Here is a 13,971-nt window from a genome sequence, read left to right as displayed (position 1 = left end):
GAAGTGGTGGTTGTCCACCGAGGGGTGGCGAGCTCGCCAGTGCCGACCAGCCCGCGGCGGTCCAGCGTGCGGGGATCCGGAACGCCGGGTGTGACGGGCCCGAAGGAGGTGCTGGGCATAGTCGGAGTCAAGGGTTCACCTTGCGGGCTCTGGGGGTATGTTCCGAGATAGTAGCTATCTATCCGAGTAGTATCGATACTGCCTGTCAGCTCCAGCTCCTGCAGCCCATTGTCGCGACTTACGATGGTCTGCTCTGGCCCACTCTTGTCCCCAATGTCGAGTTACTCTGCCTCCTCTCCAACTCTCTCCTGTCCATTTGCCCCACCGCTGACAAAGGCACATTCAGAGGCATTGATGGCGAAGCCGGAATACTCTGCCGCCCCTGGCCCGTTCCACTGTCTTGTCTCCTATGCTGTCCGTAACTCTGGGTTGGACGGTACGGGTTGGCGACAGGCGGGAAGGAGGGAGAGTAGGGCATTGACGTGGAGCGCATCGATTCGTCCTGCCGTCGTGAAGGATTTGAAGGCGGCTGAGGAAGCGGTCTCGAGCGATGTTGGGAGTCCTGTAAACGTCAGCTTGCTCTACCGAGAACTGAAATTCGACACACCTTTATTGATGAGTCTGTGACTACGCGTCTTCCCTGTCCCTCCAACACCTGAGGCATTCCCAACCCCAGATTCGAATACCCCTCTTCCCCTTGCGAGACTGCTGACTCTTTCCTGCGGTCCGCCTTCGGACTGAGATCGAGGGCGGCAGGTGCTGGGGCCCTCTTGCCCCGTAGACTGGCCGACATTGAGGTCTGAGAAGAGGAGTGCGGAAGCCGGTCTCGGACGGGTTCGCCATAACCCTGCTGCTGCAAGTACTGGCTCTGCGCATCAAGCGCATGCGGGAAGCTGTAAGAGGGCGACAGGGAGTGTGAGGGTGGTGTAGCTTCCGCCGAGTATTTGCGCGAAGGGGTAGCGGACTGTGAAGGGCGAGTCTGGGATGAGGAAGCTTGTTGGGAATAGCCGCGCGAAGTTGATGAGGGGAGGGTGGCAGGTTGTGCGTATTGGTCGGGGCGGCCAGGCTGGGTTTGGGTGTACCGCGTCCGAGAGCTGCCGGCTCCAAAGTCGTCCATTGGATCGTCCATCCTCATCCCTGACTGCGAGCTGTAGCCGGAATCCCCTCCCGAAGGGGCAGCAGGAGGGCGCCCCGCCTGCCGAATGGTTGACTCCCCATGCTCCCCTGACGCCTGCGAGTAGTCCATCGTCTCGTCGCCCGCCGCGTCCGAGAACCGCCCAGAATCGCGCTGGCCATGTCTTGTACCAATGGGCGGCAGGAGATCTTGCTCGCCATACCCCGAGGACGTCCGCCTGTCCCGGCTAGCTTGGCCTGATTGGGCTTGCGATTGGGACGTGGACGAAGAGGAAGAAGCGAAGGGGTGCCTGATTGACCACGAGGGCGACATCGCTGCTCTTCAGTATGTATGCACGACGCGTAGAGACGTAGCGGTAAACTCACTACCCGATCTCTCCTGGCCTGGGCCGATCAATCAAGATGAGACCTGTCTTTGGCGGGACATGTGCGCGCGCACGAACGCGCTACCATCTGCGAGCTGTCGCCGGGGTATCGAGCAGAGGAGCTGAGGGCTTGTGTATGATGCTGATAGGTAGAGATGGCTGATTGACTTTTATTTGGTGATGTTGTGAAATGCTAACCGTCCTTTACGCGGAGGAAGCTCGGTTACGCCAAAGGGAGGGGGTGGATGAAACGCGGTGGTCCAAGCGGGTAACGGTCCAAGCAGCTTCGATTCCGTCGGTTCTGTGAGACACTGATGCGAAGCCGTACCTACACTGTAGGTGTTTGGTGTGGGCTTGAGCCTACTGTGTTGTCTGTCAGCAGCGATGTGTATGATCTTGCACCTTTCATCTCTCTCTCTGGCGCGCAAGCTCAAGATGGAATGGAGTTTCAGGGTTCTCGGCATCGCCTCAGAGCGTCACTGCTTAAGGCACGTGGCAAAAGAGAGGTATGCAAGGTAGTAACGCTTAGCGGCGTGATTCCATCGCACCTCGACTCATTTACCATTACAGCGTACCGCCGGCTCTATGAGGTAGCCCTCAGTCGAAATTGCAGCCCCGAAACTTATGATCTTGGGGGGCAACCGAGTGAGCGGCACGCGTCGCGAAGCTTGCAGTCCACCCGGTACCCATCTTGTCTCCCAAATCTGTACATCTCGCGGGCCGACTTTCCCGACCAGAAAGTACTAGACCAGAAGAGCTACTCGAATCAAGACCGAGTGTGATGTACACTGATGGGAGTTGAGCGCTGAGCGCTCTTGCCGCGAAGTCAGGTCGATGAAGCGGGGCTCCAACAAATGGGTCAGATAGCTAGCCTCCACGTGACCAAAATCCGGCTTGTTACGTAATTAGTCACGCTTGAGCCAAACAACTGACTTCTCTTTGCTCCAAAGGCCAGCCCTTCCTCTCTGCTTCGTATCCATCGTCCCTGTCAACCTATCTCCCGGACTTCACTTGCTCATACTCACCGACACCTGCTTCGGAGGGCCATCCAGCAGCGACGACATGTCCTCCCAAGCAATATCGCCAATACCTCAATCTTCGCCGAGCAAGGTCCGCTTCACCCTCCCCATCGCCTCCTCTTCAACTTCCTTCCATACCGACGCGGACGATGACTATGACTACTCGGACTCGGACTCGGATGATCGGGTCTTCTTCGGGTCGCCGAAACATGGCGAAGAGGAGCTAGTCGCCAGGCTGTCGAGGGCGGTTCCGGCGACGCCGAGGAGTCGGTTGAAGAAGCGGGATTCGAGGGAGTTTTTGAGGAGACAGACTATATTGGTGACTCCTCCGCGCCGCATGATGCATTCGGAAGCTGAGGCAGAGGCTGCTGAGGTGGATGACCCGGCCGAGGACGGAGAACAGGCAGGGAAGGGGAAGATATGGCCAGGCGGCTTTCATGAACGGAGAGAAACGGGCGGGTCTAGCGATATCGACTCTTCTCCCTCCTCCTCGCGGTCGTCCTCCCCTACACCGGCCGTCTACTTCGAGACTCCCGGTCACAAAGCCGAGGAGGACCATTGCGACCTCACCCTCGACTTTTCCCGCTTCCGGGTATCCGAATCCCCGCTGTTAAACACCCGCTCGCCAGTCCGCCCCACACCTATACGGCGGCCATCACTCCTCTCCGGCCCGAGCGCGCAAGCGGAAGATACAAAGTCGGACGCAGAATCATCTGCGAGTGAAGGGGAGGAGGAGGACTGGTCAGAGGATGAAGGGGACGACGATAGCGATAAGGAGAATGCGCCTGCGCCGATGGATGGGGCTGCTGTGTCGGAGGAGGAAGAGGTGGTGGAGTATCCGTTGTTCGAGGGACCGTTGACGGGAGGGAGAGCAGTCGCTATGGACAGTGAGGAAGAAGGTGAGCTAAGTACCACCTCTCCACGATGAAGCGCTTGTAGCTGACATTTCAGATGATCTTCGCGAGCTGGATATGGGCGGTCTGCGGCTGGGCGACTTTGCAGATCCCGAGCTGGATATGGGGGATCTGCTCGGTACCGCGTACAACAGCGACTTCGGCTTCTCGAGCCGGGAGCCAAGCGAGGACGGGTTTGGCTCGGAAGGCGGGTCGGCCAGCGCGGATATCTCGATACATGAGGATGCGGACGCGGAGACCATCAAGCTCGTTGCGGACCTTGCTGTGCTGTGCGAGCATTCCTCTGAGGCGGTCATTCTCGTAGCTGCGGTCTCAGACGAAGTCGACATTCCTTCAGCTGTCACCGACAGCCCACCGTCTGACAAGACCATCCATAGCCCGCCTACACATGTAGCTGCTCTCGACACTCCACCATCCCCCTCACCCTCCTCAGCCAGTCTCGACTCCCCCCTCCCCATCGCACGCGGTGGGATAGTCGTCATCCCAGCCTACCACAGCCCGATTCGCGCCGAGTCGGCCTCTCCCTTCCGCTCCTTCCCCTCTCCCCGCTCGATGGAAACCTCCACCCCACCGACACTCGCAATGGAGACGACCGGTCCATCTCGCCTTCTCGCGTCAACTATGCAATTCTCTCCTCCCTTCTCCTCCTCCACTCTGCCGGACACGTCCATGACCCCCACGGCCCGCCCATACAACCCGTTCGACCCCCTACAGCACCAGGCGAAACAAGCCCTCAAATCGTCCAGCCTCGCCGGATCGACCGGGACCGGGCCCCCTTCGCTCGCTCTGCCCTCGCCGCTACCTCTACCGGTAGTCGCGTCGACTCGGGAATTGCCGGAGGAGGAAGCGGCCAAGCGAAGTGAGGCGATCAAGAAGAACCTGGCGAGCGTATTTGCGGGCAAGTCGCTCGGACTTGGGGCGCCACAGAGGAGCGTATCGTCCAGCTCCAGTCAGGGCAGCTCGGCTTCCGCGTCGAGCTCGATGGGGATGGGGCGGCCGCCGAGTCGGACTGGCGGGGCTTTCTTGGGGTCAGAAGCGGCGAAGGGAAAGAACAAGGTCACTTTTGCTTCTACCTCTGCTTCAACGGGTCAAGCAGGCCGGTCAGAAATGGACGGCAAGCGGAAACGACCCATGCCTACCTCAAGCCTGACCATGGCCAAGCCGGGTGCCCCAACCGCCGCTTCAGCTCCGCTATCATTCGCAGCTATGCGTCCGGTAAGCGCCTCTATCGGCGCCCCTAAGCGTCCTCCCACCGCCGCGGCTCCCCCTGCTCGACCCGCGCTCGCTCCACGAGCTTTACCATCGACTCAGATTACCGCCCCAACTCGCTCAGTCCCCAAAGGCGCGATCGCGCGACCCCCTCCACCCGCTATGGCCGCCCAGCCCGCTAGGGCAGGCCCCCGCCGATCCCTTCTCGTCAACATGCCAATCTACACCTCGACCCTGCCCTCCCCCCCATCTCCCGACTCCGCTTCGGGCTCTGCACCGAGCTACCCTTCTCACCCAAATCCACTCAAACGGCCGCTCCCATTTTCCTCCCATCCCATCGCTGCTTCTCGATCTGCCATATCAACCGGTCCTGGTGCGACACGACCCACACTGGGCCTTCCGTCCCGCGTGGTCGGTGATCAGGTCTTCACGCTGAGCAGCTCGCGTATGGCGTCTCTCCGCGAGACGTCACCGACTGCGCCTGAAGCAACGGAGTGCGGGGTCGGGTCATCCTTTGGACCTGCGCCTGCGTTCTTGGTGGGGACCACCGGAGGCGGCGGAGCGAGGTTCCGCTCTCCGGAACGGATGACGGGGAGGTTATTGGTTGGTGGTGGAGCCGTGAGGGGTACACCTATGTCTGTGCGTACCAGCAAGGTCAGTTCCCTTGCTCATTACCTCCTGTCCGGGGCACAAGCTGACATGCCAGTTCGGAACCCCGTCGCGGATGAAGCTGGGCACGCCATCGCGGCCTCATCTCGGTACGCCTAGCCGGCCGTTCCGTAAAGGCAATGGCCCCACGATCCATGTCTACTCGACCAGGCCTGCGGGGTCTGCCCCTGCTCCTGCCCCAAAAGACGTGGGTGGCGTTTCTGCTTCACCTACCGCTGGCCCTCCCTCCACCAATACCCGTTACTCCGAGTCTTCAACCAGCGGCCTAAACGGCGTCGGCTCCTCTTCGCTCGGACACCGCGGCTCGAGCGAGGACCACGAGGACGTCTCGTTTCTCCTCCCCAATATGGGTGCTGGGTCGAGCGATACCGCCTCGTCGCCCATCAAGACGCCCGCAGACGCCAAGGTCAAGTGTTCGGGTACGGACCATGTCGAGATCGCCCATGACAGCCCGGCGGCCCACACTCGCGCTCACGGACGAGACGTCCATCCTTCCAAACTCGCCTCCTCGCCTCCTCCCATCCCTTTCCCCTCCAAGGCCCGTCCTAAGCGCACTATCAAGCCCCCTGCGCCCCCTCGTCCGCTTACAAAACCCACGCCAGCCACGACCCTGTCCATCGCGCCAAATCTGTCCGAAAAGGAGCTGAAGGCAAAGACGTTACTCAACACGGCCAAGAATGAAAAGTACGCCTGTGCGATCGATAAGCAGGTGGTTAGGATCGGTACGGCCCGCCCGCCGAGTCCGACGAGCACCATCCCGACCACGGAGCAAAGGGAGGAGGAGGCCAAGAAGCGGGATAGGGAGATGCGGGCCAAGCGGCGCAAGGGACAGGGCAAAGGTAAAGGGAAGGAAGGGGAGGAGGAGGATGAAGAGGAAGAGGAAATAGAAGAGGTGATGCCGCTTATAAAGAGGCTGGAGGGGGTGGAGGTGGATTGGAAAGGGGATGAAGAAGGGTGGGATCTGGATGAAGGGGAGCAGCGGCCGGCAAAGAAGGCGAGAGTGGGAAGTTTGGGTAAGGAGAGGGAGGGGAAGGGGGTAAAGTGGGACAAGGGGTTGGTGGTCATTCGGGATTATGGACTGCCATATCCTGAGCGGAAGAAAGGGGATGCTAAGGGGCCGAGAAGTGTTTTGAAGGTTGGCAAGCAGGTGGGTTCAGCTGTTCATGCTTCTCCCTCCGGAGTTGACCTCAAGCTGACTCTATCAGGTCGAGCTGGATGCTCACGGCAACGTCCTTGCTTCCCGGCCGAAAGAGACCATCAAGCCGCACAAGGTCTTCGTTTCTATCCGTGTTTTCGAAGGTGAAGAGCCCAATCTGCCGATCAGCCAAGCGACAAGGGCGAAGAAGAAGGGGTCGGCGTAACATCAAGGGAGAGGGGGCAGTATCTGTGTCTATCATTGCATCTTTCATGTTTTGCCAAGTCGGGGTCGTTTGTATGGTGAGTAGGGTATATAGAGGGGTCACTGCCCTGTATGGACACCCATTCGAATCCGACGATCCGTTGCAGAGGCAGAGCCCAGTCCGTGGCCCGTGGGAATGGTGTTTCAAGAGTGTCGAAAGGTACCGTTCTTCCAGTACCGCTCCACATACAAATGGCGAACTCTGCGACAAAGCTGAAAGCTGCACTGAGATGTGCCGCAGCCAGCGAAGACCCAAGATATCGGATATCATCATGCCCCATCAACTGTCTCCTCCACCTTCTTCACATTCTCCCGTTCTTCCTGCTTCACCTCCGCCTCTTTCTCCCCCCCACTCTGCTCCTCGGTCTCCTTTTCCCCACTCTGCTCCTCCGCCTTTTCGCTGAACTCCTTTTTCAGCTGTTCCGCCTTCTCCTCCACCTCCCTCCCCATCCCCTCTGCCGCCTTCTGCATCTTCTCCCCTAATGCCCCCAACTCCTTCCCGACCTCCCCTACTTCCACCCACTCAAAGACCTCCGCACGCATCCCCACTCCCCCAACTCCATTCCGCCTCAGGTACCTCAACCACAGATCTATCGCCCCCCTATCTGCATCCCACACCTTGATCACTCGGCGGTGATTCCGGCGCTCAAAGTTCTCTTGCGACTTCTTGTGGACGAACGGCGATTTGGGAACGGTATACAGGGAAGTGACGGTAGGGAGGGAGGCGGGGTTGGAGGTGGGTATACCGAGCGAGTGGGCGGCATGGAGGGAGAAGGAGGTGTATAGGTCGAGAGGGTAGGGGTGGTGTGCTGCCAAATGAAGCGAGGCGACGTGGATACCATGTGGGCGAGGGAGGGGGGTGAGTTTGGGGAAAGAGAGGAGCTGGACTCGGGATTGGGTGAGGGCGGCCGCGGCGGGAGGTTCGACGGAGTTTGTTCCCGCTGGAGCGAGGTCAAGATGAGCCGAGGGTGTCGTACTGTCCGAGTCAGCTTGAAGACTCGGAGTAGGAAGCTTCGAGCAAGCTCACGAGATGCCCTTGGAAATCACTCCTGATGGCCGTACTGAAGCGATTCGTCTTCTGGAAGAAGACGCGATACTAGAAGCGATGAAGCCCGACATATCTGGTTCTGTTCCGGAGTTGGCTTGATGCTCTAGGCTGTTGTTGTATGGTCAGAAGCGATGTATAGTCGCTGGACGCTGCTGCAGCGCGAAATTCCGATCAGCTTCTCAATTGGACGCACGGGCTAATTAGCTACCGCTAATCAAATTCAAGCTAATCATCTCCCAATTTCCTAATCGCCCTAACATATCTATTTTGGTCTCAGATCTCAAGTTCCGTTGGAAGGCGGCGATGTTACCGGCTCTGCTGAGCCTGGCACAGCCAAAGCACAGCAAGCCAGTCGCCTCGCGAACACCTCTAGACTTTTCGAAACACGCCATATAGAAGAGCTCGCGACAGCACAGTCCGCCAGCGGCTGCTCCGAGCGAAAAGACAGTCCGACATGACCGTCTTTGGAGCGACTACAGCCGTCGTGGCGGCGACGCCGTACACCCCGCCCTACAAGTATGTGACGAGCTATGCGCCAGCTCCTAGCGTGACGGGGAGTATAACGAGTGAGATTGTCTCTCGAGCGACCACGAAAGGAAGCAATAGACTGATGAGTTAGAGCCGATATCGAACAATCCTACTGTACCGGACGGTACGAGCTCGGCTGACTATGCCTGGGCTTACCTGTCAGCTCACATGATGAGGTGGGTCGTAGCTGTAGAGAGTAACTCGAGCAGGGTTGACACAATAGCTGGCCGTCTTACCGGTACATATATCTCCTCTGGATAGTCCTTGCGGTCATTGCGGTCCTCTACATCATCTCGCACCAGGCCCGGCTCGGCGCCTCATCTACCGGAGCTGTCCTCTCGAAATGGGCCATCCGGCGTCAACCTATCGGCAAGCGGCGCTCTGGAGGCGCTCGAGGTCGCGCACTAGCCAGCAACGGTATTCTCCTCATATCGGCTATTCTACTGCTCATCGCACTCATCCTCACCTTTGTTGGACCAGACTACATCGCCCCGACGCTCGGCGTCCTCTCTTTCCGGAAGCGCCAATTCCTATCGCCTGGCCAGATCCAGTACGCCTCGCCAAGCTACACTATCCACAAGTCCATCTGGACCATCGCGTCCCGGCTTGGCGACACCGCTTTCGCCCTTACCCCACTGACTGTCCTCCTCGCGATGAAATCGCCGCCCGTGGCCATCCTCGCGTGGAGGGGTCTGGCGCACCTCTATTCGGACAAACTGGCGACGTTTCACAAGGTCACGGCGTGGATGGTCTGGGGAGCGACGACGGCGCATGTGGCGTTATGGACGGTGCAGCTGTTTCTGGATAGGCGGAATGGGTCGGCAACGTGGTTTGCGATGTGGACGAATTATCGGTTCATTGCGGGTGTGGTGGCGTATACGGCTTTGACGGGTGTCATGGTGGCTAGCTTCAGGATAGTCAGGCAGAAGCAGTACGAGGTAAGCTTTGATCAAGAGATCTTCTCCCTTTACAAGCTGACAGGCAGTTCTTCTATGTTGTCCACGTCGTGCTGGTCTTCCTCACTATAGCTCTCTCAGCGCTACACCACCCGGTTCTCTGGTTCTGGATGGCCGCGGCCCTCGGGATCTGGGCTCTCGAGCGACTGTTCCGCCTCTTCCGCTTTTGGCGAATCAACAGCGGATCCTCCAAGTCCTCTTCTCGGCGGGCCAACAACTCCACCCTCCTCGCGAGCCAATACGAGGACCTCCCCCAGTCCGACTCGTACGCCATGGCTGACCTCCCCTCGCGTACCTCTTACGTCGACAAGACACTCCCTCGCCCGCCTGGGCTGTCTGGTCTTGATTCGCCCGGCGAGTGGTCGCCTGCCAGTACGCCCCGCGGGAGCGTGGATGGGGGATACGGCGGGCGGAAAGATGACTTCGGGCAGCACAGCCGGGGCGCAAGTGGCGGGTATGCCGAGGGGAGTCTACAGCCCCTCGGTGCATTCGATGGGCGGTATAGCACCGCTGGATCTACTGCGGGGTCTACAGGCCTAAATGGTGGATTTGTGGATCCGTACGATAAGCCTTCGGGAGGATACGATTCGCCCCAGAACCGCCGGTCGGGCGAGATGGATCGGTCAGTCAGCGGTCCTCGGCAGACCGAGGGTCGACGCCCTCCAAAGCTGAATCTGGCCCCTCAGAACCGGATCACTCACCCGCCAGCATCATCCACCCCCGCTCTTGCTCCCATCCCGGTTGGCCTGGCGCTCGCTCAACTTCTCCCCTCCCGGACTATCCGCCTGACGATTCACGCGGGCCGTCTAACGAAATGGGCGCCGGGGCAGAATATCCTGCTCTACCTGCCTGATTTGTCCGCTATACAATCCCACCCTTTTACGATCACCAACCCGCCAAATTCCGATGGCGAGATCATCGTACTCGTCAAAGCTCGCAAGGGGCTCACGCGGCAGCTGTACAATATCATTCGAGAGCGATATCAGTACAATATGTCCGTTGGGGCTGGGTCTGCCGGGCTGAGGGGAAGAGACGAGAAGGGTCGGGGGCAAGGTAAGGAGGGCGTGGACGTGCCGCCCGTGTTAATCAGAGCGAAGGTGGATGGGCCCTTCGGGTCTGCTGTACGGGTAAGGTGGGGAGATCACGCAACGGTGGTCATCATCTGCGGAGGGAGTGGGGTGAGCTTTGGTGTGGCGGTGCTGGAGGGAGTATGCAAGAGTATCAGGGAAAGGAAAGGCGGTAAGACGAGGAGAATCCGATTCTGCTGGATCGCGAGGGAGTATGGTAAGTCGGGCTGCCTTTCATGTGGAGGGAGCTCGCTCATTAGGCAGCCGAGATTGCATGGGTCGCGCATCAGCTTCAACGATGCCAAACCCTCCTTCCGCCCGCCCAGCTGCAGATCGAGATATACATCACCAACTCCGTTCCACTCCCCTCTCGTTCTCGCCAAGCTCTGTCAACCCGGCAAGGCAAAGCAGCATACGGTCAACCAGCAGACGACCTCGCACCTCCTCGTGCGGCATTCGCTAAATCGACCCCTCGTGCCTCTTCACCCGGAAGCGACCACACCCTCGGTCGACGTTCCGCTTCGATGGACTCGATCGCTTCCGTCGCGTCAGATATGTCCATCGACTCGCCCATGGGTATGGGCTATTCGGACCATTTGGAAGTGGACGAGCACCTGTCGGAGAACTACGCGGACGTCATCGATTTGACGAATTATGAAGATGAGGAGGATGTGGCCGATCCGAGGGAAGAAGCGCTCAGTAGCAGTGTGAGGGAACAGGGGAAGATTCGGCGCGCACGTAGTCGGCGTGCAGCGAGCGGGCGGGGTCAGCCCGGTCAAGGCGGAGAGATGGGTGGAAGAAGGGGGAGTGCGCTCGTACCGCCCGTGCCGGATGGGTATGGGGGAATACCGTCCCGCCTTTCAGGGCTGAGTCAGGATGGGGACAGAGACAGAGACAAGGAGAGGGAAAGAGGGAGGGGTATGGCTCAATCCAGGAGTGCGCCGATGGGGTTCTCGGGCAGTCAGGATCAGGGAATACACCATCCCCCTCTCAGGTCGGGACGGTCGAATCTGGCCTTGTCGGCTTATGATCAGCTTGAACCTGCTGGATCGCCCGGTCAGGGTCGTCGTTCCTTCGACCATCAACCATCGCCTTCGCCCGACGCCCGCCAACCCCGTCCTTCTACCTCATACGACGCTTCTCCCCGCCCTTCCTCTTCGAACCCGTACGCCCAGCCCCGACCGAGCTCGTCTCTCGCGCCCCCGCCCGCCACCCTCCCCGTACACCAACCCCAGCACAGCAAGCGCAATTCCTACGCTTCGTCGTATGCTGATTCTTATGCCGCGTACGACCCCTTCTCCGGTGGGCACGGAGGAATCCGCGCCAATTCGCCCGGATCGAGCATGCACGGCGGGTATTTCGGGGACGACGACCGCGGGTCTATAGCGGGGGACAGCATGCGCCCTATCCACCCGAACGGACCCGGGGGATATGGGAGCGGGGCGGAGTCGCCTGGTATAGGCGGGTTCAGGGCGAGTCGGACGGGCAGTATGGTATTGCTTGATGAAGCGGCCTTTGGGTCTAATCGGCTCAGTCAAGCTGCGGGCGCAGAAGCGGGCGGTGGAGGAGGTTCGAAGGGGTTTAAGGCCGCCGCATTGGGTGAGGGGCTGTGGGTCGATCAGGCGGACTATGAGGCCATGGCTACTCTCAGCGAGTATGCGATTGCGGGCAAGCCAGCGCTGGGGACGATGCTAGAGGAGGAGATTGCGAGTGCTGTGGGGAGTCTGATCGTTACGAGTGAGTCGGCATCTTCTACAAATGTGCGGCACGCTAGCTAGCAGCGGTGCTGACTTTATAGCTTGTGGACCTACCACGCTCAATACGGTTGTCCGGAACTTGGTGTCAAAACACATCAGCCCGTCCAAGATCCGGAATGGGGACAAGAGTGGGCATATCGCCATTTACAGCGAGGACTACGACGCATGACGAATAGCTACGCTTGTGCCTTACTACACTGTATCTCATGTCGGATGTGTGTACCAGTAAGATCATCTTGGCGAGACCGGACCTTGTGGACATTCAGCCTTAAGCTCACATATGATAATGCTTCACACCCCTACCCATATGAAACCATAATGCCCATCGTGTCCCTGCTGACATCTGCATCACTGACCGTATCAATCACTATGACTATTCGTGATCGTACAATCCCACCTTGCCGTCTCCCCCTTTGAAACCGCGCTCCTCCGTAGCACATCTAACCCATCTGCGCCCGCCCCCCCCCCCCCCCCCCCCCTCCCCCTCTATCTACTCATCTACGTCAACCCTCCCTCATCCTCCTCGAGCGCCTTCTTGATCCGGAGCAATACCCCCGTCTTCCAATTATCCAACTTGGTGACCTGATCGTACCCAAACACTGCGCCCGTGAACCGCTCGACATCCGCCTCTTCGCACGCCTGCATAAGCTCGTACGCGAATTTGGCCTCGCGGGTGGAGGGGAATGTAACGTCTTTACGGGCGAAATCGTCTAGGAGGCGTTGGGTCGTTACTAGGTCCTAGTCCGTCAGCTCTATGTCCTAATCCAAAAGAAACGGAAATGTGAACTCACACCCATGGCCATACTGCACATGGCAGCCCGTAACCAGTACTCCTTGACCGAGTACTTTGTCAGTGCCGAGCTCAGACTCCAGTCCGCCACGGTGGTATACAGCTCCATCGAGCGTTGGTACTCGCCCATATCGCCTGATAGTTCTGCGGCCTGCTGATAGCATTGGTTTGCGGTACTACCATATCAGCTGCGTTTCTGGGGTACGAATTGAGCGCAAGCAAGCTCACGCATTGGCATCCTCTTGCTTGTACCAATCTCCAGCACGAACAAAGCTGTCTCGGGCTTTAGCAATGTCGAGGCCGTCCTGCGCGTAGATACCCGCAATCTAAGATCAGCGCCGCCTCTTGGTACACAGCAAAAGACACACCTCCTTCTCCCTATCGGCCGCCTGCCGGAAGTTGCCGGCCTGGATGAGAAGCTTGATAGCTTGGTGCAGCGCAGAGACAGCAGCTAGGCCATCAGCTAGGGCTCACTATGACATAGCATCCGACCGTTCAAATAGACAGGCCACAAAGGATGTCCCGGACGTACCCTCGGGATTAGTCTTCTTGTACGCATTCGCGGCGTTCTTGTAGGCATTCATAGCGTCGTTCGCCTCGTTGGCGTGCTGCCGACATGATGCTTCCCTATTTTTTGTGAGCTGCAGTCCCCCTCACTGGCGTGAGCAGTGTGGGTCAGCTTACCGCTCGAATGCCGCCCCCGCTTCATTCCACCGTTTCTCGACTTTGAAGGCATTGGCAGCCTGGCGGTTATCAGTTTGTGATCGTCGCCTTGGCCTCCACCCGTGTCAGGCCATAGCTCAGATAGGCGACTCTGTCGGTAAAGGCCAGGCGAGACGAGACCCACCTGGGTAAACAGATCTCCTGCTTCTTCCCATTTCGAGCTTGAACTGCCAAACCAGCCGACGCTGGATCCTGCTTTCTTTTCGGCCTTGGCGAGGAATTCTTCTCCGTTTGATTTGGGCATTGCGGATGTGCGTAGCTGGTCTAGGTAGGGTTAGATACTGAGTGATAGAGATGAGAAGGGTGGAGCTAGAAGCTTGGCTTGCAGCTGCGGTGACGCAAGGCAGAGGTCCACGTGGCGTTCTCGGCTCTACGCGGGCAAGGGGTCCAATC

At 59.0% G+C, this 13,971-nt stretch overlaps 4 protein-coding genes across 4 annotated transcripts; 2 read left to right on the top strand and 2 right to left on the bottom strand.

The window, feature by feature from the left end:
• Positions 1–2,561: 2,561 nt before the first annotated feature.
• On the top strand, positions 2,562–6,671 carry MKK02DRAFT_38391 (uncharacterized protein; the record flags this gene model as incomplete). The annotated part of the gene is made up of 4 exons (XM_053090078.1): positions 2,562–3,417; positions 3,470–5,295; positions 5,348–6,457; positions 6,516–6,671. 4 exons carry the CDS (start codon positions 2,562–2,564, stop codon positions 6,669–6,671), a joined length of 3,948 nt encoding a protein of 1,315 aa, XP_052943511.1.
• A 308-nt stretch (positions 6,672–6,979) lies between these two features.
• On the bottom strand, positions 6,980–7,828 carry MKK02DRAFT_38390 (putative 37S ribosomal protein S10, mitochondrial; the record flags this gene model as incomplete). Its single annotated transcript, XM_053090077.1, has 2 exons — positions 6,980–7,685; positions 7,737–7,828. The coding sequence occupies 2 exons, from the start codon at positions 7,826–7,828 to the stop codon at positions 6,980–6,982; spliced, it is 798 nt and encodes a 265-aa protein (XP_052943510.1).
• Positions 7,829–8,211: 383 nt separating this feature from the next.
• Positions 8,212–12,234, top strand: MKK02DRAFT_17105 (uncharacterized protein; the record flags this gene model as incomplete). Its single annotated transcript, XM_053085735.1, has 10 exons — positions 8,212–8,323; positions 8,377–8,461; positions 8,509–9,223; positions 9,271–9,630; positions 9,673–9,792; positions 9,928–10,525; positions 10,573–10,680; positions 10,738–11,049; positions 11,221–12,045; positions 12,107–12,234. 10 exons carry the CDS (start codon positions 8,212–8,214, stop codon positions 12,232–12,234), a joined length of 3,363 nt encoding a protein of 1,120 aa, XP_052943509.1.
• A 329-nt stretch (positions 12,235–12,563) lies between these two features.
• Positions 12,564–13,822, bottom strand: MKK02DRAFT_17814 (soluble NSF attachment protein; the record flags this gene model as incomplete). The annotated part of the gene is made up of 7 exons (XM_053085844.1): positions 12,564–12,803; positions 12,857–13,031; positions 13,084–13,181; positions 13,224–13,306; positions 13,388–13,482; positions 13,540–13,598; positions 13,703–13,822. 7 exons carry the CDS (start codon positions 13,820–13,822, stop codon positions 12,564–12,566), a joined length of 870 nt encoding a protein of 289 aa, XP_052943508.1.
• Positions 13,823–13,971: the final 149 nt, after the last annotated feature.

This window comes from Dioszegia hungarica (assembly GCF_025882075.1).
Source record: "Dioszegia hungarica strain PDD-24b-2 chromosome Unknown MKK02contig_16, whole genome shotgun sequence".
Taxonomy (NCBI): domain Eukaryota; kingdom Fungi; phylum Basidiomycota; class Tremellomycetes; order Tremellales; family Bulleribasidiaceae; genus Dioszegia; species Dioszegia hungarica.
This window is presented reverse-complemented; position numbering and strand designations above follow the sequence as displayed.